General features: G+C 55.2%; 2 protein-coding genes across 12 annotated transcripts; both read right to left on the bottom strand.

Annotated features, from left to right (window-relative positions):
* Nucleotides 1-1,742: 1,742 nt before the first annotated feature.
* Nucleotides 1,743-12,858, bottom strand: Usp19 (ubiquitin specific peptidase 19). Of its 10 annotated transcripts, none has more exons than XM_055629909.1 (27): nt 12,706-12,857; nt 10,862-11,121; nt 10,616-10,648; nt 10,346-10,468; nt 10,128-10,261; nt 9,749-10,051; nt 9,415-9,631; nt 9,129-9,285; nt 8,957-9,028; nt 8,728-8,843; nt 8,414-8,634; nt 8,136-8,331; nt 7,923-8,056; nt 7,651-7,809; nt 7,442-7,552; nt 6,863-6,973; nt 6,674-6,775; nt 6,040-6,180; nt 5,835-5,953; nt 5,466-5,603; nt 5,052-5,365; nt 4,845-4,955; nt 4,541-4,757; nt 4,307-4,459; nt 4,044-4,204; nt 3,787-3,965; nt 1,743-2,218 (listed from the first exon to the last, which is right to left on the bottom strand). In XM_055629909.1, exons 2-27 carry the CDS (start codon nt 10,983-10,985, stop codon nt 2,102-2,104), a joined length of 3,963 nt encoding a protein of 1,320 aa, XP_055485884.1. In that variant the 5' UTR covers nt 10,986-11,121; nt 12,706-12,857; the 3' UTR covers nt 1,743-2,101. The 10 variants fall into 10 exon arrangements, with proteins under 10 accessions (XP_055485884.1, XP_055485886.1, XP_055485885.1 ...); XM_055629911.1 differs by having other exon boundaries at nt 8,414-8,628; XM_055629910.1 differs by having other exon boundaries at nt 9,749-10,048.
* A 195-nt stretch (nt 12,859-13,053) lies between these two features.
* On the bottom strand, nt 13,054-26,789 carry Lamb2 (laminin subunit beta 2). 2 transcript variants are annotated; one of them, XM_055629901.1, is made up of 34 exons: nt 26,666-26,789; nt 24,827-24,924; nt 24,665-24,750; nt 24,358-24,530; nt 24,139-24,274; nt 23,982-24,055; nt 23,412-23,600; nt 23,246-23,309; nt 22,808-23,010; nt 22,598-22,718; nt 22,097-22,285; nt 21,730-21,909; nt 21,502-21,614; nt 21,160-21,239; nt 20,945-21,077; nt 20,594-20,752; nt 20,386-20,513; nt 18,205-18,337; nt 17,855-18,047; nt 17,628-17,771; nt 17,212-17,443; nt 16,972-17,135; nt 16,679-16,903; nt 16,378-16,595; nt 16,180-16,276; nt 15,716-16,088; nt 15,438-15,622; nt 15,124-15,365; nt 14,696-15,044; nt 14,201-14,408; nt 13,982-14,123; nt 13,635-13,811; nt 13,380-13,539; nt 13,054-13,302 (listed from the first exon to the last, which is right to left on the bottom strand). In XM_055629901.1, exons 3-34 carry the CDS (start codon nt 24,747-24,749, stop codon nt 13,166-13,168), a joined length of 5,406 nt encoding a protein of 1,801 aa, XP_055485876.1. In that variant the 5' UTR covers nt 24,750; nt 24,827-24,924; nt 26,666-26,789; the 3' UTR covers nt 13,054-13,165. The 2 variants fall into 2 exon arrangements, with proteins under 2 accessions (XP_055485876.1, XP_055485875.1); XM_055629900.1 differs by having other exon boundaries at nt 24,833-24,924.
* Nucleotides 26,790-27,813: the final 1,024 nt, after the last annotated feature.

The following is a 27,813-nucleotide window of genomic DNA, read 5'->3' as shown; positions in this document are numbered from 1 at the left end:
GCAGTGACAGTAGAGCACACAATCCTGTTACAGTCCACACCTACAGGCCCCTAGCAGTCACAGCTGACAGCACCAACACATTTCCATTCCTACAAGGCCACACACTCAGCCAGTCCTACAAAGCCCCACCACCACATGGCCTTTTTATAGTGTGACCCCCCCCCCTGGAAAAAAGCCAGTTGTGATCATGTGGTGACAATTTTCCAGTAGCCCATTGCTACCCCTAACTCCCAGCTCTGAAGGGGCGTGGTGAGAGCTGCACGCTCAACTTCATGTTCATTGGCTCTGTGGACCAGAGGACGATGCTGGCCCCATTCACACCTTGGCCTCTTCTCTTTCTGCTTCTGGCTTCTCTAGGTCCAATTGTGTGGGGGCTAGGGGTGTTGTGGGTACCCAAGAAAAGACAGAAAGAGGGTCAAATTCCCTGAGGTTGGGGTTTCAGGCAGTTGTGGGCTGCCTAACGTGTGGGTGTTGAGAATCAAACTCTAAAAGCCCAGGAAGTAATCACCAGTCATCTCTCCAGCTCCCAAATGCCAGCTTCCTAATTACCTTTGCTGCCCCCAGCTCACTATAGATGCCCACTCTATTCTCAGGTAATTGGAGAATACAGGGAGACAGTGTGATCCAGATAGAAGCAAAGTTTCTTGTGTTTGTACAGGAGTTGGGAACTTGGCTCAGTGTTAGAACACTTGACTACACAAATCCCCGACAGAGGGAAACGTCCAAGGCTGCAGAGACTCTGACGCTAGGTGTGCCTACTGACATGTAGGTGAATACCCTTGGCAATTGGCAAGAGCCGTGATCTGAAGGCCCAGAACCCCTCCACCGGTAGGAAGCTGAGTAAGATTGTCTCTGGTATTCTGCTTTCCTCTTTCCAGAATTCTTCCTCATCATTCTCTCAAGGGAAGCAGGCATTTTTAAACTGCTGCCGAGGCTTGAGAAGGAAGGAGAGAGGGTCCTGCCAAGGACTCTCCTTCCCTCCAAGTATTCTCTAGCCTGCTGTTTGGTTAATCCCCAGGTTGCTACAGGGTTTGCACCTTTTCACCCATGCTCTCAGCCCTCCAGTTTCATGGGTACTGCTCTATCCTTGGATGCTCCGCAATCTTAACCAATGCCAATTATAGATACTTCAACAAGAGGGGAGCCAGAACCAGTGGGATGGCAGGTAGCAGGCAACCTCCAGGAAGATGATACCACAGGGCTTCAGGACTGTGATGGTTAATACTGTCAACCTGGCCATGTGGTAGAGGTGCATGCCTTTAATTCCAGCACTCAGGGGCAGAGGCAGCCATATTTCTTGAGTTCTAGGCCAGCCTGGTCTACAGAGTGAGTTCCGGAAACCCTGTCAAAGAAAAGGAAAAAGGAAAGGAAAGGAAAGAAAAAGAATTATCTACTTGCCACCCTAAGTGTGGACAGTGACAGCACCATTTATTCCGTAGGCTTGGCTCTGAATGAAAAGCAAGCGAGCTGAGCTGCCAGCATTCGTCACTCCCTGCTTCCTCAATTCAGATGTGACCAACTCCAAGTGCCTTTTCTGCCATGATGACTGTACCCTCAAACTATGAGCACGAATAAATCCTCTCTTCCTTAGGTTGCTTTTGGCAGGCAGTTCGTCACAGCAACTGAGCTATGATCCTATCTCCCCTGAGACCAGCAAACTCCAGGCCCTTTAACAGGAACACACAGATACCAGACGAGGACGACGGGAGGGGAGGGAGCCACGCATGCTGTGCATCAGTCACTAAGGTGGCTTATTTATTATTTATTTTTAAAATATATTTGAACAGCAGCAATCACTTCCAAAATGCAAAAAAATTACAATTCTTAGAATAAAATTATGTTTATAATGCAGGTCAGAAAGAATCGAAGGTACAACTGAGAATCAAACACGCAGCACTGAAGGCAGCTGAAAAAGCCAAGGCCCACTAACCTGGGGACCAAGTTGACATGAGGTCACAATTTATGAGGTTCCCACCCCCAAATCATGACCCCAGCTTCCCACTGGTGGAGCCAGTGTCCTCTGACAGAAGAAAAAGTGGCAAAGAGATGGCCCTCTGTAGGGGATCCCCCAAACCCAGTCCCTCCATCAGCCAGGGACCTGCTAATCGACCTCCTCCATGTTGCTGTACGTGGGGGCTGGGCGGTCCACAGGGGGGGCGAAGCGTTCAGGGGCTGTCCGCGTGGGGGCCACCTCGGGGGCCTGGCCAGGGCCCAGTCCCTGCAACAGAATACGAGGACAGGGGTTGGGGGTTGCCCAGCATACTGCCTGGCATCCCGGGGGTGCTGGCTCAGAGCCCTGGCACCCAAGGGAGGGGCCCTAGGCAGGCGCAGACAGCAGCGGCGTTTAGACAGAGAGACGAGATCGGGCCTGAATACTCACTTTATTAACACTTTAAATACAGGAAATAGTTCGAGCAGGGCCAAGCCCTAGGACAAGGGTCAGAGAAACAGGAGGAACAGACAACTGGATGGACACACACCCTAGGATCCTCTGCCCCTGCAGAGGATGCAGTCCACACAAGTCTCCCACCAGATACATACACTGAGGCCCAGAGCCCACAGCTGTTCCCCACCACAAAGGCAGGCATGGCCTGGTGAGCAGGCAGATAGGCCAGCTCACAGCAAGTGCCTGCAGGTGAGCTCATCTCCAGCGACTCTGAGATACCAGAGGATAGAATACGTTGAGCACAAGGGCCACCAAAGCCGCCACGGTACCAAGGACAAAGTATCGGAGGCAGCCCTCGTCTGGTGTGGTAGGGCCACGTGGCGGGGGGCCCACCCAGTCTTGGGGCCCCCAAGGGCCCAGAGGCCCAGGCCCCTCGGGCACCATCTCCTCCTCGGCCTCGAGCTCCTGCCAAATCCGGGAAGCCTATGGTATGTGGAAAGGGCCATCAGCACCCAGGGGATGGGGAGGCCCCAGTTTCCCTGAGACCCCAAGCCAAGACAGCCACATCAAGGTGACTGGGCCTAAGCCCCCACATTCCAGATCAAGCAGCAGGGAAGTAGGATCAAGGCTTTTAAACTGAGAGCAGTAGGATGTAACAATCCTGACAGCCTTTGACTTCCTCCAGACAGCTTTTTAATCCCCATGTAGCTTTTCCTGGGCAAGGGTGCAGAGTTACCTGGTCAGATTTTAGTCCAGACCTCCCACAGAAGGGACCAGCTCACAGAGGTAAAGTAGCCAACCCCATGGCAATCTCCTCAGGATTACCCATGTCCAGATCCTGACCACTGTGTTGTGCCTCTGAGCCTGACAGAGAGGGCTCAAGGGTGTGGGTGAGAGAAAGGAGATTACTGGTCTACAGAGCAAAGTGACCGTGAATGGACCTATGGAACACTGCTTCAGCAAATGAGACAGAAAAGCCCGAACGTACAGTAGGGACAGTTGCTCACACGGAAAGTGTAACAGGCACTCGAGGCAACAGCCATCTCTGACAGGGATTATCTTGAGTACCCACCAGAACATGAGTGATCCCAAATGAGAGTCTCTATGTTCATGGAGAATGTGGGGGAGGGCTGGGAGAAGTCAGGTTAGGTCTGCTTACAGTACCATGCCCAGTGAGAGTCAGGGCAACTCTTTGACCTGTACTTTTGTGCACACTGTGGCAGCATGTTTACATATGTACCCCCTTGACAGTGTCCCTAGGCTATCTTCCAGGACGCCCCTGGGTGAGGCCCAAATGTCAAGGAGCCCAGTCCCTAAATTCCGTAGGCTTGAAAGGCCTGTGACTGGAAGAAAGCAAGCTCTATCCCCAGCTAGCCTGTAAGGCCTCCCCTGCACCTCACCTGGCTGGCAGCAGCCTCTGCTGCAGGGCCTAGGTCTGCGTGGTGCTCAGAGTGGCCTGCCCTGGGAGGCCTCTCCACAGGAGAGTTCCGCCGGCGGTAGAAGAGCACATAGGCATAGCGCGTCACGACCTGGCTCTCGTCTACTGTCGTCACCGTGCTGTCGTCAAACAAGCGCCAGCCTGTAGGGCGGGAAGAGTGTGAACACGGCCCGCACCCACCACCCTAGCACATATCCTGCTGGCGGTGTGTGCCCTCACCCACGTCACTGCGCTGGCTACTGCGATCATTGGGCAGACGCGCACAGGCAGTGTAGTGGCCGCCGATCATGCCTCCATAGTGGTTGATGACAGCATACAGGTCATAGCTGGGAAGCTGCTCCTCTTTCTGACCAATACAGAACTTGCTCAAGTCCAGGTTCCTGTAGTCCCAGGTAGAGAAGGGTGAAGCAGTTAGCTGGCAGGAGCCGAGGCTGGCCCCACACCTGTGCCCTGTCCAGTCACCAGGCTCATTCAGTGCTCACCGAACAGGAAACTCCACCAAGTCATTGATCTTGTCACGCCAAATGAAACTGCGGAAGGAGAAGCGCTTGAGCTGCACAATGAGCACATTTGGTAGGCGCCACAACAGCAGCTGCTTGGAGGCCTCTCGATGCTGTTTGCACTGTGGGCAGTACCTGGGAGGCACAGAACAGGAGTCAGAACCCGCAGGTTTCCCTCCACCCTGCCTCAGTACCTGCGTGCTGCCCCATCCTCACCAGGCCTCCTCAGGTGCCAGCACTTCAGGCCGCGTGAAGAGGTTGAGGCACTGGTCCAGGGTGAAGTGGCCAGCGCGGGCAGCCTCGCCAGCGGAGCCTGGATCTTCAGCGCACTCCAGCTCCTTGGAAGCTACCAACACGAACTCCTGCAGGCGTTCATTGTTCCGCCACACCAGAGCCAGGCTGCAGTCATCACCCAGCTCCAGCGGTGTCTCCCCTGGAGATGAGCAGGGCTGTGGTCACAAGGCTGTGCAGAGCAGCCAGGCCAAGCTACCCTCATGACTTCCACCCCCAGCATCGGCACCTTTGTCCTCAAGCCGCTGTTCTCGGTTTGCTGCATCAATTTTATAGATGAAAAACTGGGGTGTGTGGGTATTCGTGGCTTCACTTGAGTGTTGGTATCCAGGCACAGCAGCTGAGTCAAAGCGTGATAATCAGTGCTCGGCTGTCCATGACATAAAACCTCCCCAACTTCTCACTGCAGCACCCAAAGCATTTCAGCAGCTCTTACCTTCTGGCCGGGACACCCTCTCACTAGCAAGCAAGGAACAACCTTCGACAGGCCCACTGGCCAGCATCTCGGAAGAAATTGCACTGGTGGTAGGTACAGGACCCCGATCAGGAGGCGCCCACATGCGGGAAGCCCCGGTATCCCCATCAGCCACAGGAGTCACCAACTGGAGCTCAGAAGGCTGACTGGGTTCTCGGTCACTATCCCCCGCCTCCAGGGAGCTGGTTGAAAGCAATGTGGTACAGCCAGGGCTCTGGGATTCCAAAGCCATCCGGCCAGGTTGGAAGGGTGGTTGGAATACGCTCACAGAGTACCTGGCAGCAGAGAACAAGCCAAGTAAGGCTTCTGACCCACTGGCCGACCACCTCACCACCTCCGCTCCCACCCAGACTCATCCGGCCTCTCGGCTCTTACCGGGCATAACCTTCTAGGAGCTGAGCAAGACGGGCATAAGTGAGGCGTGAAGCAGGTACGCTGACCAGGAAGGGGTAGCCAATGTTCTCAGGGCGGCAGAGGCCTTTGTGGTCAGGCCAGTGGGTTTTCTGGCAGAACCTGGAGGGAAGGTGAAGGTAAGATAGGGCCTTACCTAAGTCCTGTGACTACATATTAGGGACTCGTCTGAAGCCCTGGGGACGAGGCATGCCAGCCCTGCTTCCCCCAGGGCCTGATAACATGGAAAAGTGGGTGGAGGGCTTAAACGGTATGCCTGTGTGCAGAGAGGAGGACAGGACAGCAAGTGGCAGGTGGAGAAGATGGGAGGGGAGAGGCCATGGGGGTCCTCACTGGTTGCAGTAGCCCACGCGGTAGCAACGGGTACAGCGCTTCAGCTTTTCGTCCTCTGACTGCTGCTTCCGCTGGCAGGCTGCACACTTGGAGATAGGGATGCTGGGTACCTGGGGGCGCTAGGGCGGGTCATCTGGCTCAGCAAGGCCAGGCGGGAGTGAGCAGCCCCACCAGGGCCCCGTGGCCTCAGGCTGACCCCACTCACCTGCTGCACCTCCAGCACCACCACCCGCTCCTTAGCCAGCTCTGGGGACAGCAGCTCAAAGCAGAGGAGCATGTCAGTTGGGGACACGGCGTCCAGTGAGTGGGAGGGCAAGAAAACACGGTGGAAACGATTCTTAATTACCTGGAGATAAAGAACACAGATGCCATATGATAAAACCTTTCCCTAGGCCTGTTTCACAGCACCAAGAAGGGCTTGGTCCTGCACTGGAGTCTACAGGAATAGGGCAGGATAGGATTTGTAGACTAAAAGAATATGCTTGCCCTGTGGCAGAGAGTACATAGAGTACCTGAGCAACAGAGCCTCAGCAGGAGTCAAGCACACTGATCCTCCATCCTGAGGGCCTCTACCCCTATGATAACTAGGAAGCTCCTTATCCAGAGGGAAAGGAGAGTACTACACAGGACTGGAGGGATGGCTCAGCATTAAGAGCACTGGCTGCTCTTCCAGATCTCGGTTCCACTCCCAGCACATACGTGGCAATTTACAACTGTCTGTAATTCAATTTCCAGGGGGTTTGACAAACTATCTCCCAGCCTCTGAGGGCACCAGGCACACAGACATACATGCAGACAAGCAAGCACAACGCTCATACAGAAACCTGGGAAAGATGTACCTCAGCCAGGCGCAGGTTCTCAGGCTTCACATGGACACTCTGAGAGAGGGAATCCAAAACTTCACTTGCGCTGGAGTTCTCCTTGCTAACACTCACCAGGAACTTTGCAACAAAGGTAAAGTCAGTGTGGGGGAGCGAGGAGAGTCCTGTTTTTCCAGGACAGCCCAGAGGGCGGGGCTCATTACATACCTTGATGGGTTTGCTGTGGGGCTCCCTGGCAAAATAAAAGATGGGGAGAACCTTTTGCTTTTGTGGCAAGGGCACCGGCAGATAAAGGAACGGGTCAAAAGTAATGGAGACCTGTGGATGCAAAGGTGACACTAGCATGTCACAAGGGCTCAAGACGCTCATTCCCGGAGGGCCTAATTCAGGCCCTCTGATGGTTTCAGGGCTCTCACAGCCAACCAACAAACTCCGTCCTAAAGCACTGGACTAAGGGGATCTACCAGGAAAGAGTGATGCCCTCTTCTGGCAGCCTAGCCATTTCCCCACGTTTCCCTTCATCTGCATCCCCTATGCCTTTCCAACCTTACCCAGAACTTTGGCACACCTTACTTATCTTTGCAACACCATCCCTGTGTATCCAAATACCCTCTGACCTCAGGTCTACACTGCCTGATTTCTTCAGACCACAGAGAACTAAAGGCCTCTCTGATACCTTCCTTTCCCCAATATTGCCCAGCATTCCCTGAAAATGCATGTGCTTCAACTTAATCTGACCAAACCAGCCCAACCAACTAGGGGGCCTTTCTGGGGAGTCCACCACACCTTGGCACACACAGGGCACACCAGTTTCGACTTGTACTGGCCCTGAAACAGGTCCACAATGAATGAGTCGTTCCTCATCTTGTGCCGCTGCCATGCTTCCTCAGCTACCAACTGAGGGGAAAAAAAACAAAAAAACAAAAACCGTGAGAACTAAGGAGAAATAAGGGCTGGGACACAGAAAACTCTGTTCCACAATCCTACCAACTGACCTCGTCAGGCCGTCCATCTGAGTCCACAGTCTCTGTGTAGGGCTTGTTTTGGATCCGATTCAGGTCCTCATGTAGCCCATCCAACAAGAAAGCCATGAACTCTTGGGCATCATGTTGCGCATAGCCCGTGAACTGGCTGGCTTTGCTTGCTACAATGGCCTGGACAAAGAGGCCAAAGTGTTAGTGAGAAACGTCGTACCCATTCCCTGGGCACCCCACTACCTAGGCCTCCCAGCCCTCTCTAAACAAGGGTGGGAGTAACCACAAATCACCTTTAGCTTGGAGGGCTGAAAGGCTTGGTGAGTCCCCTTCCACAGGGCCCGGAGGAGCACAGCAAAGCCAATGGCCAGACGCCCACCAGTCCCCAATGGGTTGTTGTAGTTAATCTCGGCTTCAAAGGATCGGTCTAGGAACAGTCAAGCAGAGGTGTGAGAGACAGAGGGACCCCTTCTGCCTCTGTCCCCATCTCTGGGTCCTGACCTTACCATGGAAGAAGTCACGAAGCTCCCGAGTGTTGGACAGAGACTGAATGACACTATTCATGAAGCAGGTGTTTCCTAAATTGACAAGGCCAGTAAAGCCTGGCAGACACACCTTCTTCTCTTCCTCTTCCTCCTCCTCTACACTATCTCCACTCACTGGACTATGAGGCATTGGAGGCACCATACATGTGGGTTTGGGCTGTGGAAGCAAAGGAAACATCACAGAGCAGTCCTCACGCCCTCCAGCCGCATTCCTGGCCCTCCCAAGCCAGCGTTCTCACCGAGGCCAAGTGTGGCTCTGGCTTTGGAGTTACATGCTCCAAGGGGGTGCGGGCCACCACACCATCCAGCCCTGAGTCCTCTGACCGAGCCTTGGGTTTTTCCTTCTCCACAGCCCTAGCTTCTTCCTGGCCTGTCAGGGCGTGGGGGGCACCTCCTGGAGGGGTTGAATCCAAAGGGGTTGGGCCTGTCGGCACGGCAACCTTTGCGCCACCCACTGCACCTTAAAAAGGGGGAACGAGAGGGCTGGTGGTTAGCAGCGTGCGCGACGGGACCCTGACCACACTGAGGCATCCAAGGGAGCTCGTGTGCAGACCTCGTGTAGCTGGGGCCTCCAGCCCCCCCCAGCGCTGACTCTGCCGCTTCCGGAGGCAGATATCGATGCGAGAGGCCGTGAAACAGAACGTGCACTGCTCTGGCTCAATCAGGTTCCTGTCAAGGAGAAGTCGAGTTGAGAGATTTCAAGTGAAGCCAGTGAGACTAAACAAGCCAGAGAGATGGAGACCCAAGAGAGACAAGCAGTAATGGGCCTGGGCCCCACCCACCTGAGCTTCACCTGCCAGCGGAAGATGGTGTGGGGCCCACAGCCCGGATGCAGCCTCAGGAAATTTCCATCCCTGCAGAGGCAGGGAAGGGAAAAGACAAAAGAAGAGCTTGCAACACCTTCCCTGCTGAGGCCCAGACGAGGCCCCTGCTGCCCCAGCTGCAGCCACACACCTGGTCTGGAAGATGAGTGTGAAGTCCTGCTCTCGGAAAAGTACTCGAGAGGCAACCCTGCAGATCTCCTTCACATACACGTGCACCACCACGGAGTCCGGCCCCTTCTCGTATGAGTCATTCTTGACAAATGCCAGGTTCACCATGGACTCTGGTTCTATGTTGAGACCATGGCTCAGTGCCACCAACCCAACGACAAATTCCAGCCTGTTCCTATGCTCCTCCCTAGCCACCCATCAACCCTGCAATCCACCCTGGGGGCCTGCCTGGCCAATCCTCATGTTACCATCCACCAAGTTTGCAGAATCTGCTCCAACTGCCATCTCCTCTTTGCCGTGGTCATCTTTCTCGGGGTCTCTGTTGCGGACCATGACTGCAGAGACCGTGTCATTCCTGGGGGACAGTGTCTTCTCTCCTGTCAAAAGGGCTAAATTCTTCTCTGAGCCCAGGAGACTGGTTTGAGGGTTCAGTGGTGGTACATGGAGCTGCTCCTCAACCTCAACCTAGTCACACACACCCACAAAAGAAAACGGCATGATTAGTCCTGGGTCTGGGGAGTGGCACCCACTCCAGTTCACAGTCCTTCCCCAATATCCCAAGCAGGCACCTAACACACTCACCTGGGTGGCCGAGTCAGACAGAAAGGGTGGGGCATCACCCTGGGGGCCAGGGCCATCCCTGGACCCTTCCCCTTCTGGCCCTCTGCGGAGATGCACGGCCCTCTTGGCGCTAGGCCCTGCCTGTGCCCCAGGGCCAGCGCCTGAGCCTACCTCACCCCGGCCCTGGGCCCGCTTCTGGTTTCGGGCTTCCTGTTTAGCTCTGCGGGGCTCAGAGCATGGCTCCAGGGAAATGGGAGGCAGCTCTTGCCCATTCTCCTGGCACCGCAACCCTGGCACCAGCTCTTGGGTCCCTTGAGGTTTCTTCTGCCAAAGATACAACAGTTAGGTCCTGTTGAATACACTGGGCATCCCCAACTCCCATCCACTCACTGCAGCTTACCAGGAGAGAGGGCCACGTGAGCAGGGGCACCTTCTTGGGCAGTGCCAACTGTAGAAGACCACCCTTACAAGCCTGGACTTTGGTGCAGGAACTCTGTATTTCAGCAAAGAAGACACCACCCCACTGCCGGCCATCTGGAAAGAGTGGCAGAAGTGAGCTGGGGAGGCGGCTGGCGGGGAACGCAGAGGTCGCACTGTGCTCTGGGCGGATGGACACACCTGGCAGCCTCACCACACAGTCGGTGTCGGTGAAAGCCGCGTCTACCTCCTCCAGACGCAGGGCACCTGTCCGAAGCTTCACAATCACCTCATCTGCACTCTGTCTCCAATCAAACAACAGTTCTACAGGGAGCACGGCAAAGAGGGCAGAAGAGTCTCGATGAGCTGCTAAGGGTGACAGGCAGGTAGAGGAGCCAAACCCAGAGCTCTAGATGGGAACTAAATCCTCCCTTCCCTCAGGAGCATTCAAAAGCTCCAGTCATTACTCACCCTCTTTCGTCTGCTCCTTTCGAGGAGTGGACGCTGGCAACAAAAGGAAGAACAGACAAGAATGAGGAGCCGTATTTCAAGACCCCACCATCTTCTGGATCTTAGCCAAGTGGCTCAGGTTTAGGGCTGAGGTTCTATCCAGCTTGCCATGCGTCTTCATCTTTCTCAGCATCAAGCCAGGATAAATGAGGGAAGAAGTAGACCCCTATTTACAAGCCCTAAGCACTCTGGAACTGCCCCTCCTACCTCTTCTAGGATCTCCATCTTTGCTTTCCTGGTTTGCTCGATCCTTCTGCTTCTTCTTACTAGTGGCCTCTTCCAACCCTGGAGGCCCTCTCCTTGGGCCTGTAGCACTGGCCCCACCAGACATCTTGAGCCGCTTGGTAGACAGCCAGAGTGCCCCAGGGTCGGCAACAGCGTCTGGGTCAGGGCTGCGGCGCTTTCTTCCTGGCCCAGCTATCTTGGCAACTCTGCGTGGCCAAATTCTTCAGCAAGGAACCCAGAGCCTAATGAAAACAGACCACAAATCACTGCCGAGGCCAAACAATTTGCTCCCTGCCCACAACCACGGCTTAGCAACCCAGGACACACTTAACCCTAAAGGGCAGTATCTCTTCACCATCTGAAGCAGCCAAGCATACTGTGAGGCAACCCAATGAGGAAATAAATAATTCAAGTAGCAGCAATTGCTTCAGGCCACACCTCCTGAGTGTCCACAAAAGCCCTACAATGCTGGAAGCTGCACGAAGGAGCTGCTAAGTCGAGGCAGCCATGGCCTGGGACCAGGATCATCCTTTGGACAGGAGCCATGGCTCCAACCCACAGAACTGGCACTCTAAGCAGAGTTCTTCATTTCCTTCACTCTCACTGGGTGCTTAGTCACCGCCAGACAAGTAGAAGGTGAAGGGGTTAGGCAGGAGATGAGCAGACCATCAAGCAGTGATAGAAAGGCCAGGCTCTGATGTTGAAAATGGACCCTAGCCAGGTGTGGCCCCTCTCCAGAAAAGGTCCTGGTACCACGGTATCTAACCTGCTTCCTGCCAGCTCCCATTTTTATCATAAACCTGCTTTGGAAACTGGTCTTTTGTCTCCACCTAAAGAGGGATTTCTCTCCCCCACTTTTTTTTTTTTCTTTTTATTGCAGACAGGGTTTCTCTGTATAGCCTTGGCTGTCCTGGACTCGCTTTGTAGACCAGGCTGACCTTGAACTCAAAGAGATCTGACTGCCTCTGCCTCCCTCCCAGAGTGCTGGATTTACAAGTGTGCGCCCCACAGCCGGCTTCTCTCCCCAGCTTTAAAGAGTAGTGGGCTCCAGTGTTGAAACACAGTGGCAGGCATCCGCTCTAACACTGAGACAGCTATCGCCCCTATCTCCAGGTTCCTTCATTCATTAGCTATAAGCCACAGAGGCCTCATCAGTTTCCCACCTGCGTGTGGATTCTGGAACTCTCCATCCAAAAGGAAGTTCTCAAAACCAGACACTGAAGTGAGGGTGGAGATGGAACGGAAACCTAGGACCCCCGGAAACCTCAAGTCTGGCTTGCGAGCCAGAAGATATGACTAGCCTATGTTCCCTTCGGGGAGAGGAGGTGATAAAAATACCCTTGTTCGGTAAGAGTGATAAAGCTGAATCTTTAGTGACAGCCTGTCCGGGCCTGGGGGCAGAGCACCCGCCGTTTCCTCCTTACACCTAGGCCAAATTCACGGGCTGCGTCCCTCCCCCATGGTCCGAGGACGTCGAGACCGCAGGGGAACTATCCTGAGATCCCAGCTGGTCGGAAAGGCTGCGCAGAGTGGCTGACCACAGACCAACGCCCCAGCTAGGCTGCTACCCGACTCCAACCTCCAAAAGCTAGGCCTGCCACCACCTCCTCCAAGAAGCCACCCTCGCTCGCCACTTGTCCTCTTAAAAAAAGAGGCCGGCCACAGGTGTAGCATAACGGCTCAGTCGGCATCGGTGGGCCCAGCACGCCGAGGGGCTCGAGATGTCGGGGCTGGCACGGCCCGTGACCTTGAACAGGCCGCCCCGGGCCAACGTTGCGGCCTTCCCGCTGCTGCCAAACCGGCGACTTGCGGCCCGCACCACTCACCGAGCGAGACCGCCGCCCCCAGCCCTCTTCGGGCCCTGGCAACCCGCTCTCGATTCCGGTTCCGGCGTCGGGTCGGTTCCGGTTCCGGCGCGCCCCTCCCCCGTCCCGGCTCCGCCGCCGCCGCTTCAGCCGCTTGTTTTGTTTCGACTTCTAGATAGGGCTCTTGAGGGGCGGAGCGCCGAGCTGATGACGCACTTCCGGCGAGAGTGGGAGATGTAGTGAAAATCAGCTCTGGGGAGGGCCGGAAAGGAAGAGGAGGGGTTCCGGTGCGTTGCCCTTTGCTGGAATCCTACTGATGACAATATATAGACGTCCTTGGCCCCGCCCATGAAGGTCCAGACACCACAGTGGAGGTTCACACTGGTTTATTGAAAACACTTGCTAGCCAAGAGCTCTTTAATGTGTGGAGAAACACACGTGTGGAACAGTGCTTGGGGACAAGGCTAAGCCGAGGGAGTGGTCACTGGCAGGTGTTGTAGATCTGGACCTGCAGGTTGATGGCCTGAAGCACACTGCGCATCCTGGCTTCCAGCCCATCCAGCTGGGCCGCCTTGCCCTCCAGTTGACGTTCATTCTCTTCATAAGTGCCCTCCAGCTCTAGAAGGGGCAAGAAGTAGTTTAGGTCTTTCTCCCACAAGCCCACCTCTCTAGCTCCTGCCCACCACCGTCCTCACCCTGTAGCCGCTGCAGCTTGTCCTGAGCAGCCTGCAACAGGCCCTGAGCCTCATCCCGCAGTTGCTCGGCCCTGGCTTGCGCAGCCAGCGCGCCTTCGGCCTTCCTTTCAGCCAGTGCCTTCAGAGTTTGGTACTGGTCACCTACGTGTTCCCGCAGTTGCTGCAGGTGTAAAAGGCAGGGTCAGTATATGCCAACCCAGTGGAGTCCTAACTACGCTGTCCCTACCCAATCCGGATGGCTTTGCCTCAACTCACCTTCTCAGCCTCCCTGGCACGGCTCTGGGCACTGCCTGCTGTTTCCTCGGCTGTAGATGCTGCCAGGCTATTTCCTGCCCGTTTCAGTTTCAGGGCCTCCAGGAGGGCATCCAATTGCCGAGCCCGCTCACTAGCAGACTTCAGGGACTGCTCTGCACCTGTCATCCTCTCCTGAACCTGCCACAGAGAGGCCCAGGCTTAACAACTCCACCTTCCGTCCCAGCAGTCGGTTAAGAGAAGCAAGATGATTTCTGTAATGTCCAGGCCAGCCAAGGCTACATACTAAGACCCTGTCCCAAACAAAACGGACATAACCTTGTCCCACTGATGGCCCAGGGAAAGCACACCTGGTGCAGGGTCTGCTCCGTGTCCTGGGTGTCAACCACTGCTCCCCGGATGGCACCCTGAGCGGCACCCTGTGCCCTCTGAGCCTCCTCCAGGGCTGCTTGTACTGTCTCTGCCTTCTGTTTCTCACCCTCAGCCCGGCTCCTGAGGGAAGAGGGAGATCAGGGTCTGCAGGTATCAGGACCAGGTTTCAGGAACGGGGACCAGGGTTGGGGTCAGACCGTGCCCGCTGTGCATCTTGTAGTAGCTGCTCAGCCCGACGCACATCCCCCATAGTATGTGCCAGGATTGTGTCCACATCTGCCAGGCTTCGGACACGTTCTGCAATCTCACTTGCTAGGCGCTGGATCTGCTCCGGTGAGGCTGGGATGGAGAGTTCCAGCACCCGTGTCGCTACCATTTCAATACTGTCAGGATCAGCTCCCTCCTCTATGGAGACACAGGCAAGGGCTTAACAGATTCTCCAGCATGAGCTTGGGAACATAATCTTGGTTTGCGGGTTCTCAGACTGTACATGTGATAGGAGTTTGCTAACAGGCATAAGGGTGTACCCAGAGAACAGGGACCATATAAGGGGCGCAGACTTAGGGACACTGACTGGACAAGGACACAGGGGCCAGACATAGGGTTGTAAACACATATCCATTGCAGACCCTGAGACTCAGATACACACGGACACAAGGTTAAGACTCATATGGGACCCATGGGAGGCTCACGGCTGAGGAAGTCCTTCACACTCTGGATAAGTTCTCGAAGCTCCTGATTGGCCTGTTCCACTTGGCCCCTAGAAGCATTAGCCTTGTCCAGGGCTTCCTGTGCCCGCTGCTGTGCCTCCTCTGCCTGCCGACGAGTCTCAGACACTCGGCTGAGGATGCCACCACCTTCTACCAGTGCCCGCTGCAGCTCTGCCTGTGTGTGCCGAGCCCGGCCCAGCGCTAGATCCGCAGTGGCTGCTGCCCCACTGCAACCGAGGCCACCACAACGGGGCTGCCCATCCTCATCCCGACATCCGGCACCCCCACAAGGGCTGGTAGCACAGGGTGCGTCCCCTGGGGCCCCACACACCTGCCAGGCACAAAACAAATCAAGGTTCTGTGGGAGGACCATCCACAGCCACCTGCCCCACCCCATCCTTGCACCTCACCAGCTCATTTACGCCGGTCAGGCTCAAGGCGTGGGTATGTGCAGAGAGCCGTCCCAGTGCCTGCTGGTTGGCCAAGTGTTGGCGGTTGAAGTTTTCTTTTTGGGCACCCATCAGCATTTCTGTCCGATGCCGGGTATCTGCTGAGTTGCTCACGGGGCTGGGTACCGCGAGGGTGGAGGTGTTGGCACGGCGTTCTGCTTCCGTAGACTGGCTGTGGGCATGTCGGATGCTGTCATAGGCACCTAAGTTGGATCAAAGGGGTAAGACAGCTGAACATCGGCCTGGCCCACCAGCCTAATTAACCAACAACTCACCTAAGAAATTTGAATGTTTGAGGATATCCAGATGCTGGTCAAGCTGCCTCAGTGTGAGATTAAGCGCGAGCCCATCTCTCTCCAGACCACTGAGGGCATGGTTGGCATTGAAGTTCTCATCCTGTACATCTGTTAGCTCTGCTTCTAACTGAGTCAGGCGCTCAGTGGTCTTCCCAATTTCATGGCTGTATCAATAGGGGACATGTTTAGAGAGCCTTCACTCCAGATCTCTTGGGTCTTTGCCCCATCCCACCGTATTTATTCAGTCTCATCCATACCGCAGTCCCTCTGTGGCCTCGACAAGCTTTGCAGTGGAGGCAGCTGAGGTGTTGCGGGCACCCACGATGGCCTGCACCATGCCCAGCATCTTCTGCATGTCCAAAAAGCTGCTCTCAAAGGCACCCAGCACACCCGTCTGCTGCAGCTCCTGAGCCCATTGCTCCAGGCGCCGAGTACGGGCAGCCAAGTCCTGAACCACCCGGTCCCAGTCTCCAAAGCACGCGTGACAGGGGTGACAAGCAGGAAAGACGCCTGAGAAGCCACGGGCACACTGGTCACAGCGCACGCCGGACACGCCCGGGCGGCAGCTACAGTGGCCAGTGGAACGGTGACACTGAGGTTTGTCTATTCCTCTAGGATCACAATCACAGGCTGCCGGAAAAGACGAACCACAGTATTAGGGTCCTTGTGACGCACACAAGACAGTCTCTACCCACCCCACCGGCCTCTCCAGATTTCTCACCTCGACACTGCAGGCCGGGGTCTCCCCAGTGGAGCTCTTGGCATTCAGAACAAGTCCTCCCCCCAAAGCCGGCATGACAGTGGCACTGCCCTGTGAACTGGGGCACAAACAGAGCAAGGCTCAGAGCCTCCACCAAAGGCTGAGTCCTTGTGGCAGATAGCTGGCCCCGTCTACCCAGATGGCTCTAGGATTCCATACCTCATTGCAGGTAGGGCCTGTGGCCCGGCTCGGGTGGCAAGCACAAGGCTGGCAACCACGGCCACTGGTGAAGTTCCAAAAGTTGGGGGCACAACGGTCACAACTAAGGCCTTGGACGTGGGGGAGGCATGGGCACTGCCCACTGCGTGGGTCACAGTGGCACTGATCAGAAGATGGGCACTGCCGGGGATCTGTGCCCAGAAGGTTGCAGGTACAGCCTGGGCAAGCCAAGACAGACACATCAAGGGCCTCAGCCTCCAGCAGACCCCACACAGCCGTCTCTCCCCACATCCATACTCACGGTGACAGCTCTGTCGGGCAGCTTGCCCATGGAAGCCAGGCTTGCAATGGCCACAGCGGGGACCCTCCGTATGGTGTAAACAGCGCAAGCATTGCCCGGTGTGGGGGTCACAAGCATCAGGATCAGAGGGGTCAATGTTTCCACTGCACTCACACTGTTGGCATCTGCCACCTGGCTTTGATGGGTCCCCGAAGTGCCCAGGGGCGCAAGCCTCACACCGAAGCCCTGTCCAGAGGAAACCATGAGTACTTAGCCACCTCACCTGATCCCATACCTGGGCCCTACCCACTCACCTGTGTAGCCTGCTCGGCAGTGGCACACAATTTGCTGGGAATATCCATCCCGGTGGCAAGACGTAGCAAAGTGCCGCTGGCTCCCAGGGCCTTCGGGACAGGGACAAGGCCGGCACTGGTTCCCATACGGCAGCCGTGGGTCCCCATGAAAACCAGCAATGCACCTGCAGGGAAATGACCGAGTGTTATCTGCAAGCAGCCCACCCAGCCACCAACCGCTCACAGCCGCTCTAGGCTCACCTTTCACAGTGCTCGCCCCCTGTGTAATCCCGGCAGCTCAGGCAGGCGCCTGTGTGGGTATCACATTCATCTGCATGCCCATTGCAGACACAGGGCCGGCAGTTAGGGAATCCCCACTGGCCACGTTGGCAACGGTCACAGCGAAGACCAAAGGCACCAGTTCGGCAGGGACACTGTCCACTAGTCCCTTCACATAGGGCACTGAGTGCTCCCTCAGGACTACACTGGCAGGCTGGGGACGAGGCGGAGACTGAGTTGACAGGAGGCAGTTGGGATGGGAAGGTTGGGGAATGATACAAGAGTGCAAAGGACCCCAATCTAAAGAATTCCAAGAGAGCCAAGGCAGAGCTGATGAAGAAGGAAGCAAAGCCAGAGGGAGATTCATAGAGGGGATAAACACAGAGACAGACAAATACCTTGACAGCCTGCAGGGCCAAAGCCATAGTAGCCAGTGGCACAGGCGTCACAGCGGCGTCCAACAACTCCAGGTTTGCACAGGCACTGACCACCATGAGGATTGCACTCAGAACTCAGCGAACCTTGGGGGTCGCACTGACATGCTATGAGGAGAAGAAAAAGAGCGGATCGCGGGTTAGGCTAGGTCCCCCACCGCTGCCTGCCAAGCCATGTCAAGAGTACTCACGCAAGGCACCATTGTAGATCAAGGAGGACAGGCTGATGAGGAGGGGTGCACAGGCCTCCGATAGAGGGGTCTTTCTGGGCATCAGACCTTCCTCGTGGCAGCGGTAACGCTCGAAGGTGGTCCGGCGCTCCAGGGAGGCGGCGTCACCGCCACTGAACATCTCTAGCACCAAGAAGTGAGGCTGCAGCACCAGCTGGAGACAGAGAAAGCAGCTCCTATAGGCCCACATCAGCACTGGCGGAGGGCCTGCCTCTTCCATCAAAGACTCTTCCACGTCATCACCACCACCACAATCTCCACCCTACAGGCCCTGCCACCTTGGCTTATACGTGCAAGAGGGACTTGTTCACCGAATCAATGAGTAGCCCAGATCCAGAGTAGGGGGTTTCCGGATGAGCACGTCCGCCTGTTCGAATCAGTTTCAGATTCAACTTGTAGGTGAGCCCAGGCTCGAGGCAGACAGGTCTGGGAAACACCAAAAACCTAGACAGGGGGAGGAGGGAGACAGATGTAGGATGCCACTCAGGGTCCATGTACCCATCATCCTGGACCTTCATGCTGCCCCTGACAGCAGTTAAACCTATTGACCAAGCCAGAGACTACAGCTGGGCCAGACCAGGCCAACATATACCTGTTTGAGGCCCTGACAGAACACCTGAACAGAAGAGTCCATAAATGTGGCTTTCAGGAATCATAAACCCATACAGACCAGTATCACTGGAAACAGAGCCTGACAACCACACATCTCCTGGTATTAGAATTTGTCAGGTTTTCTTCCATTTGTTTTCATTTTTATGTACGTGTGTGTGTGTGTGTGTGTGTGTGTGTGTGTGTGTACCTCATGTGTGTAGGTGCCAAAAGAGGGGTGTCAGATCCTTTGTAACTAAAGTGTCATGTAGTTGCAGCCTCCCAATGTGAACGCTGGGAACAAACTTAAGGTTTTCTGAAAAAGCCAGTGTTCTTTCCAGCCCTAGTTTTTTTGTTTTGGTTTGTTGTTTGTTTTGTTGTTGTTGTTTTTCCTATCTGTAACTCCACATTTCTTTTCTCTTTTTTTAAAATGATTTATTTTATTTTCATGTGCACTGGTGTTTTGTCTGCACATATGTCTGTGTGAGGGCGTCAGATCTCCTGGAACTGGAGTTATAGACAGTTGTGAGCTGCCTTGTGGGTGCTGGGAATTGAACCTGGGTCCTCTGGAAGAGCCGCCAGTGCTCTTAACTCCAGTGTGACTGCTAGGCCGCTTTGTGCCAAGGTCACCAATGGCATCCATGTGGCTGAACTGAGTAGCTACTTTTCTGTTATTACAGGGCTTCAGCAGTTGGCATGTCGTGGGTATACTGTACTGTCCTTGTCATTCTTTTCTCTCAGCTTCTCTGCCCTGTCCACATCCCTAGTTTTTCCTTTTGCCCACTCATTTCTCCTTTTTTAAGACAAGATCTTATGTGCTCCAGGTAGACCTTGAATTTGCTGGGTAGTCAAGAATACTTTGAACTTCTAATCCTCCTGCCTCCACCTGGCCCAAGTGCTAGAATTACAGGCATGAGGCACCACAACTAGCTCATGGGAAACAAATTTGTACTCCAAATGACTTCTCCCATTAAGTCCAGACACAGAGCTCTAGCCAGTCACTGGCCTTACCCCTCAGATCAAAGAACCTCAGAACTGTCCCATCTCAGCCACTCATGGTGCTGTACCCCTTAGCCCCAGCACCTGAGATGCTAAGGCAAGAAAATCACAAATCTTAGGCTAGCATGAAACATGTTATAAGATCCTGGATTGAAGCCAGGTGGTGGTGGTGCACACCTTTAATCTCAGTACTGGGGAAACTGAGTAAGTTCAAGGCCAGCCTGGTCCACAGAGACAAAGAGTTTCAGGACAGCCAGGGCTACACAGAGAAAACCTTTCTCAACAACAGCAAAAAACAAAAAGAAAAAAGAAAAAAAATATAGGGCTGGAGAGATGGCTCAGAGGTTAAGAGCACTGTCTGTTCTTCCAGAGGTCCTGAGTTCAATTCCCAGCAACCATGTGGTGGCTCACAACCATCTATGAGATCTGGTGCCCTCTTCTGGTGTGTATGTATACATGCAGGCAAAATACTGTATAAATAAAGTTATAAAGTGTTGGGCATGATGATATATACTTAAAAAAAAAAAAAAAAAGAAAGAAAAAGCGAAAAATATAAGCCAGGCATTTACACATTTACAGCACACCCCTACAATCTCCGCATTTGGAAGGTGGAGACAGCAGAAGTTCAAAGGCACTCTCAGCTACATAGTGAGTTCAAGGCTAGCCTGGGATATATGAGATCCTGTCTGAAAAAAAGAAAAAAAAAAAGGATTGGGGGGCTACAGTGTGGCCAACAGAGTTAATGAAAAAGATACAGGAAACAAACACTTGTAAATTGTAACAAACTCTTAACCAGCAAGGTCACATTCCCTGCTCTGACAGTACTGCCCTGCAAAGGCAATGGGGCTTTCCAGGTGACCTGCAGGGGATTAGGCCTGGCCCTTCACCACTGCGCCCGCCCTCACCTGGTGTTTGGTTGCAGCATCCCCTGAATGCGGTCATCCTTAGGCAGCACATGCCCACACGGACTGTGGGCAGACACAGGCCCTGGACGCTGCACTGTCAGTTCCAGCTCTGCCCATTGCTCAGGAACCTGGGGAAAGAGGACAGTGGAGGAGATGCGTCCATCCATACCCAGAAGGTCAGCACAGGTCAGCCACCACAGGGTCTAACCTGGGGCTCCAAGCGCAGTAGCAGGTCGTAGTCCATGGCCCTTGGCAAAGAGGTCACCAGGAACTCCACTCCCTGACCTTCCCGCAGCCGCACGAAGCCCTGGCCAGTCCAGGATGGAGTCTCTAGGTTGGTCACCGGACGCTCTACCACCTCGAGCATCTGAGAGTCAACGCAGTCAAAGCAGGGATGAGAACTCGGGTGAAGGACTGCGCCTTTGGCCACAGCTAACCCCAAACACCGTCTCTCCTGCCAGCACCTCCCTCAAAACTGGACAGCACCCCAGCCCCTCCAAGGCACCACCCACAAACCCTCTCTCTAGCCGCCCCACCTACACCCCGGGAGTGCTCCCACCTGTCCTCGGGCCTCCTCAGCCTCCCAAGTTAAATGGTCTAGAAATGGCCGGAAGTAGCCAGGCTGTACTTGCTCACAGCGACGCCCAACCATGTGCAGGCGGCAGCGGCACTGACCCGTGGCCTCATCACACCTGAGGAATGCTGTGGTTACCTAAAGACCACCCCTTCACTCTTCCTACCACCCATTTCCCCGGCCCCAGTTACAGCACTCACTGGGGATCCAAGGCACCTCCCACGTCACAGTCACAGGGGCGGCAACCCAGCAGGTCATGGCTCAGGCCCCAGTGTCCAGGCTAGGGAAAAGGGATTGCTGGAGGCCAGAAACGGATCTCCTCGCCACCCAGCAGGGAGTCCAATCATGCTCCCAGCCTCTGCCACTGACTGGTGAGCACAAAATCCCTGGGGCATTGGTCTATACCCTTGGCCTCCCAGACCAGAGGCCTGCAATCCAGGACTAGGCTCAAGTTCTCAGGACCCACCCCCCGGACTTTGCCCTCAGCCATCTGCTTCCAGGACAAGTCCAGGACCCCAGGACCCCAGATCCCACAGTCGCACCAGGCAGCGGTCACAGCCACGTCCAGTCACCAGACGCTTGCAGAAACAGCTTCCACTGCTGGAGTCACAAGGGGTGCCCCCAGGCACTGTGCCCCGGGAATTACACTGACAACCTGTAGTGAGGCAGGCCCATTAGCACTTTAGGGAGTGAAAGCATCGCTCAGGTCAAGAGGAACAAGAGGCCAAGGGTTAAAGGTCAACATAGGAGTTAGGGTAGGAGGCACATACGCTGGCACCCTCGAGGGTCACTGGCACTAAGTCCAAAGAAGCCATCACGGCATTGCTGGCAGCGAGCGCCGACCACATGTTCTTTGCAGCGACACTGGCCCGAGACCAGCCCTAGCACAGGGTCGTCATGGGAATCACAGCGACCACCGTCTTGAGAACCCATGGGGTCACAGTCACAGGCTGAGAACCGAGGAGAATATAAAGTCATTCTATCCCAACGGCGTCGCCCCAGTGCTGAGCCTCCCCCTGTTCTGAGTCCACCCCAAGTCCTTACCGCACACATCCCTGTAACCAGAACCATAGTGTAGCCTCCCAGGTCCTGATTCAGGCTCAGCCCTCTCTCCCTCATACCCAATCCCAGCCTTACGACGGCACACGGCAGGATCCCGGATGTCCTTGGTTGGGTCACGGTAGAAGAAGGGCCGGCAGAGCTCACAGTGACGCCCCGCTGTGTTGTGCTGGCAGCCATCGCATACTCCTCCGCTCGCGTTTCCGGACGCCAGGTAGACAGCCATGTCAAAGTGGCAGCTATGCGTGTGCCCATTGCACTCACACTCTGGGGAGAAGGCAAAGGCCAGTTGAGAAACCAGGTCCTTAGAGTAAGAGACACGGGGAGGGGGAGAGTACCATCACCTTAGGGGACCAGAATCTGTGGGTCGAGGCTTAAGGATTCTGAGGCTTCAGAACTGTATGGGGCTGGAGGCCAGAGCAGAATAGACAGGGGGGGTGAGGGTCATTGGGGATATCAAAGCCTGGACACTCTTTAGACAAAAGCCTAGATATTTAGGGCTTAACCTTTCAGCTTTTGACCTTAGAGTGTTGGCCCCAGCCAAGGCACAGCCAGGCTAGCGTTCTGTGGCTCACTCACTCCGACAGGCATGAGTCTGGCCGTCTTCAGCAGGGTGCCAGGGAAGGTCGTGATAGAAATCCTGACACTGCTCACAGTTGAGACCACGAGTGTTATGCTTGCAGATACAGGCCCCGTGCACCTGCGCAGATACGCAGGGGGGTTGACATCACTCCCTAGAAATGCCTGTCCCTCCCCCAAGCCCCGTTCCAGTCACCCAAAGGCCTTTACCATGCCCTCGGCATGGGCCGGTGCCCCCGGGGCCGGGGCGCACTGCGAGGCATGCCCGTAGCAGAAGCAGTTGCCACGGATGACGAGCTCGTAGAGGGCATAGTAGTATTTTTCCCGGATTTCCCGCCGTGGGTCGAGCAAGTTGTCTCCCAAAGTGTGAAGCCGAGTGAAGTTCACTCGGAGGTTGGTGATCTTCAACAGGTCTGAGAAGGGAAATGGGGTTGCGTCAAACTAGATGAGCAGGCCCTTGTTGCCTCGTGCCCACCCGGGGGTTGCAGCTGCCAAGGTCACCTTGGGAAACCTCTTTTCCATTGCTACCAGAATGGTAGCACCTAAAATAGTCACTGCCTTAGGAAGCACCTAAAATAGTCACTGAGGCCCCAAATAGTCCCCATCCGGACGCTGGGACTGTGCCAGTCCCAACAGTGGAATACTCACTCTGGATCCGTGAGCTGTAGGGGTCTGGGATGGGGATAGCGGGGTCCAGCACGCGATAGATGACCTGGCACGGCAGGGAGCACACAGAGATAAGGGACCCGGCTGTGGGTCCATCACAAACCCCACTCGCCCCTTTCCTATCCTCCACCCAGAGCACAGCCCTCACCTCGCCTTCCGTGGATGGCTCGATTTCCGAGTAGCGGGACTCACAGACCACATCGTCCCAGTGCCGTGGGGGGGCCAGGGGGACTCCTGGGAAGTCAGCCCCGCAGTCATAGGAAAAATAGCGGTACACACGCCACGTGCGGCCAAAGTCCGCAGAGCGCTCCACCAGCATGGCAGCAGGACGAAATGTCTGGTTGGGGAAGGAGGACAGGTCTGCTTAGCAGGAACCAGGCCTGCAGTCCAGCCTCGGCTACTGAGGGCCCGGCTTAGTCAAGCAGCTCACAGCCAGGTGGGAGGGACAGTGAAGGCGGACAATAGTCAGAACAGGGAGGAGAGCTGCCTCTAACAGGCAGACTAAACGGGCGGCTGTACCTGGCCTAGCCTGGGAATGGGGCGCAAGGGTGAAGGCTTAGAGGGGTTCAGCAGCAGAAGCTACCCAGGAAACAACCATGTTTCACGTGCAGTCAGAACACAGCCCAGGAGCTCGGGGAAGCTTGGGTGTGGAGCTAGGGCTCTGCCCAGGGGCACTGGGGAGCACAGCCATTCAGGCAGGTTTGCTGACGTGAAGCACCTTGAAGGTCATAATGAGGTGGGTGAAATGGAATTCAGCTTCCAAGTCCAGCTGGATGGTGACCATTGGAATACCTGCAGCAGGAAGGAGAGGTCAAGGGTTGGAGGTCACTGGCAGACAAGCCAGGGCCACTCTAACGACCTGCTCAGGGGCTCACCGTTCTCCGACTGCCACCAGGCCGTGCGGCGCTGCGGTGCAAAGCTGGTGACCACATTCTGGATCCTATGGCTGTTCGGGTTGTCTCGAGCGGAGAAGGGGCGCCGGGAGTCACACAGGAAGCACTTCTTCTCGTCCTGGATTGGGCGGAGGTTAGAGCTGTACCTTAGGCACTGCCAGCCCCACCCCGACCCAGCTTTCATCCAGTGCCCAGCAGCACCTGCAGGTGACTGACAATACAGTAGGGCTGAGGGCTATGCAAACCACAGGTGGATGAGGCAGTCAGTCTGTCTGCACGGCCCACCAACAGGTCACCGGTGGCTGGGTAGCAGCTTCCTCGGGAACAGCCAGGTACATCCAAGGACGGGACCTGGGCCAATGTGGCAGCCAGCACTGGGGGCAGCGGGGCAAGCAGTTCAGCAGAACTTCTGTTGGGTAGCCCCATCCCGTTGGGCCCCTGGGACAGCCAACCACCCCTGGACCTACCATCCCATCCCACGACCTTAGGCCTCACCAGGCCCCCTCACCACTTAGAAGTAGGCCCAAGCGAAGTTCCCATGGCACAAGCTGTCCCTGCCTGCCCCTCCCTGGTTCTCCTGAGGCCCACTCCATCCTGAAGAGAAGTGGAGATAAAGGGACATGAAGAGTCCAAAGCTGAAAACCCACCACCTCCCTTGGTTGATGCTGACCCTGACCGTGTGGGTACTGGGCTGGTTTCCCTCCAGGCCCTCAGTCTGTCGGAGGGTCCGCTCAGCAGTCACTCCTCCACAATCTGAGTGTCTGACGACTTTGAGTAAAGTTGGAAGGCAGGGAAGGAAGGAAAACACGGGGTGGATTTTAGACAGGATCACAATTGAGGACAAAGCCCCCAACCCTTACCATACCCCTGCCCTCTGCAGACAACCGGACCCCAAGAACAAGCCATTGGCCACTTTCCCCACAATTTATTTAAACTGAGGCTTATTTAGCAGAGTAGCAGAGGTGTCATGTAGCAAAGAAGCAGTTTAGTTAGAAGAGTTACTAAGTAAAGGGAGTGCGCCAAAGAGAAACTGGAGTAGGTTGCTCCGAGACAGAGAGCAGCCTTTCCCTCAGAGCTTCATTGTATCCCTTAAGCCCAGAATTATATAAAGACCAGTGGCAGATGGAGAGGTGACTCTTAGGTGACAGAGAGAGAGAAAGCTTGTGGAGTTGGGGAAAGGCGGAGGCAAATGAGAGGTTTGATCTGCAAGGCAAGGTGGATCTAAGGAGCTCATGGCCGGTGTCCTTGGTGTCACTATGGAAACCATTGTCAAATCAGCTACAGGCTCTCAGGATAACAGCATCAGCAGAGATGGAGAAGGTGCAAGCTGGACTTCTATTGGAGCTGTGGGCAGGTTTGAGGACTGAGCTCTGGGAGGTACAAAAGACCATGATTACTGCCTGAGGCACACGTTTTAGGGACAGTCCGTAGTCAGTACCGCCAAAGGGATTCGAGAAGCACTGCCTGCTTCCTGATTGAAACGGGCCATGATTATTCAGTTACCCAGACGATGGGATCTGGGTGACAGACCCTGGACCACAGCAGCAGCGAGGGAATCCGAATCTTGGGGCTGTTTGTCCATTCCGGGCTTTCCAGTCCTCTGGCAGCCCGGGAGCGGAGAGTTGGAATGCGCGCACCCAGTAGGCGCGCGCCCCACCCAGACCCCTGGGACTTCAGGCGGGAAGAGGGTGGGTCCCGGGTACGTGAGGCTCGCTTTGAGTGCCACAGCTATGAGCAGACTGCTGGAGATCAAGCAAAGATTACCGAAAGCTGCAGGCGCCCGTGGGAACGCTGAGAGTTCTTCAGAGGAAACTTTCCAGCCTCACCAAGGAGAATGGGGGCGGGGCAGTCAAGCGGCTGGATTGTCCCTGTCACTAGAGCCTCCAGTCACCTGGAGAGTCCTGTGGGTAGCCCAGGAAAGCTCTGAGCTACTAGAGGTGATGAATCAGCATTTTAGATCACTCAGAGATAAAGGCTGGAGAGGGTTTGCGGGCATTAGAGGGTGTCAAGGGGGTTTGCGCGATAGCTCCATTCTCAAGGTTAAAGGGCCAATGAGGGACATCAAAGAGTCGCAGTTAGGACAGAGGGTACTCAGGAGGTCTCTGTTCTCTCAAGGATCAAGATTCCTTGGTCCCTATAGTGTCACCCACGCGGTTTCAGGAACCTTTTCCCCCTTTTTTTTTAAATGTTAAGTGTATGAATGTTTGTATTTGTATTTTTATGTTAAGTGCATGCCTGTGAACCACTTCCATGTCTGGTGCCAGCAGAGGCCAGAGAAGGGTGTCAGATCGCTTGGGACTGAAGTTATAGACGGGCTGTGGGCTGCCATGTGGGTGCTGGGAACACAAGTGCCCTGGAAGAGCAGCCAGTCGTTCCACTTGGCCTTTTTGGTACCAGGTGCCGGCTTCCATTTTGGCCGTCATTCATACATAGATGTGGTCAGCTACTGGCATGACTGTGGCATATATGCTCTAAGGTTTTGCTGCTTCGGGGCCAGCAGGCTGCTTACCTTCTTGCCCAGGACCTGGTCATTCTGTGACAGGCAGTGCTCCAATCATCTGGTCAGGGATGTAACTTCTGGCTCTGGCCAGAACCTCCATCACAACTCTGACCCCAGCCCTAACCTTCAGTGAACCCTGACCCGGATCAACACTTGCCCCCCGGTCCTGAACTTTGCTGCAGCTCACAGCCACAGAAGTCTGAATCTGATAATGACCCAAGTCCTGGCCCACCCGTCTTTGTCTTTGTTCTAGCCTCCACCTCCTTTCTGATCTAATCCTACCACGTGCCCCACTAAAGCCCAGTCACATCTCTCTCGGTGGCTCCAGCCACTCTGTGCCTTTCACCACAGTCCCTGGCACTCGGCTGCTGCCTGTTCCAGCCCTCATGCAACATGGCTAGCAGGCTGCATTGGTCCTTCTACATATCCACCAAACTTCTTTGGCCACCTGTAGTTTTTAGAGCATCATATCCTGCCCAGTGACCAGATAGAGTCAGTCACTGCTGGGGGCAGGGATTTTAGAACCAGGCCACGTTAGCCCCAGATAGCACAGCCGCAGCCTGAACCCTGCTTCCTACCGTTCCAGAAGGGTCCTCCAGACCCTAACACCCGTTTCACTTAGCCTGGGTTTCTAGATATGCCCATAGCCCATGTTGCCTGCTCTGCAGCCTGGGCCTGGAGCTAACTCAGAACGAGCCTCAGCTCCACTGGACACGAGACTGGGGCTGCATCAACTAGGAGATGAGGACTTTGTCACCTGGGGTAAAAGACTGGAGTTGTAAGGTGGCAGCGAGGTTCAGCATTCATCTCATATAGCACATGTGCAGGATCCCAGGAGAGAAAGGGGATTGCAGTGGAGGTTTTGTTTTCTTTTATTTTTGTTTATTTTTTTGTTGCTGTTGTTCAAAAACGGTTTCTCTGTGTAGCCTTGGCTGTCCTGGACTCTATTTGTAGTCCAGGCTCGCCTCAAACTCACAGAGATCCCCCTGCCTCTGCCTCCGAGTGCTGGGATTACAAGCGTGCACCACCTTGCCCAGATAAGGTGTTTTAAGTGTGTTTGTGTGTATGTGCATGCATCCATATGTGTGAAGGCCCACGATACGTGCACAGGCGCCTGTGGAGTTCAGGTGACAGTGTTGGGCCCTCTGGAGCTGGAC

The sequence above is a fragment of the Psammomys obesus genome, unplaced genomic scaffold (assembly GCF_907164565.1).
Source record: "Psammomys obesus unplaced genomic scaffold, mPsaObe1.curated_primary_1811, whole genome shotgun sequence".
Classification (NCBI taxonomy): domain Eukaryota; kingdom Metazoa; phylum Chordata; class Mammalia; order Rodentia; family Muridae; genus Psammomys; species Psammomys obesus.
Note: the sequence above shows the minus strand (reverse complement) of the source record. Positions and strands in the feature narration are given on the sequence as shown.

Coding starts and splice junctions, on each gene's coding strand:
- Usp19 (XM_055629902.1), bottom strand. CDS start 10,985: ATGTCTGGTGGGGCCAGTGCTACAGGCCCAAGGAGAGGGCCTCCAGGG. Junction 6,776..6,862: donor CCCACAGCAAACCCATCAAG/GTATGTAATGAG, acceptor TTTGTTGCAAAG/TTCCTGGTGAGTGTTAGCAA. Junction 5,604..5,834: donor CGCGTGGGCTACTGCAACCA/GTGAGGACCCCC, acceptor CCTTCCCTCCAG/GTTCTGCCAGAAAACCCACT.
- Lamb2 (XM_055629901.1), bottom strand. CDS start 24,749: ATGGAGTGGGCCTCAGGAGAACCAGGGAGGGGCAGGCAGGGACAGCTT. Junction 21,615..21,729: donor TGACCCTCGAGGGTGCCAGC/GTATGTGCCTCC, acceptor GCCTCACTACAG/GTTGTCAGTGTAATTCCCGG. Junction 17,136..17,211: donor GGGGGCGAGCACTGTGAAAG/GTGAGCCTAGAG, acceptor ATTTCCCTGCAG/GTGCATTGCTGGTTTTCATG.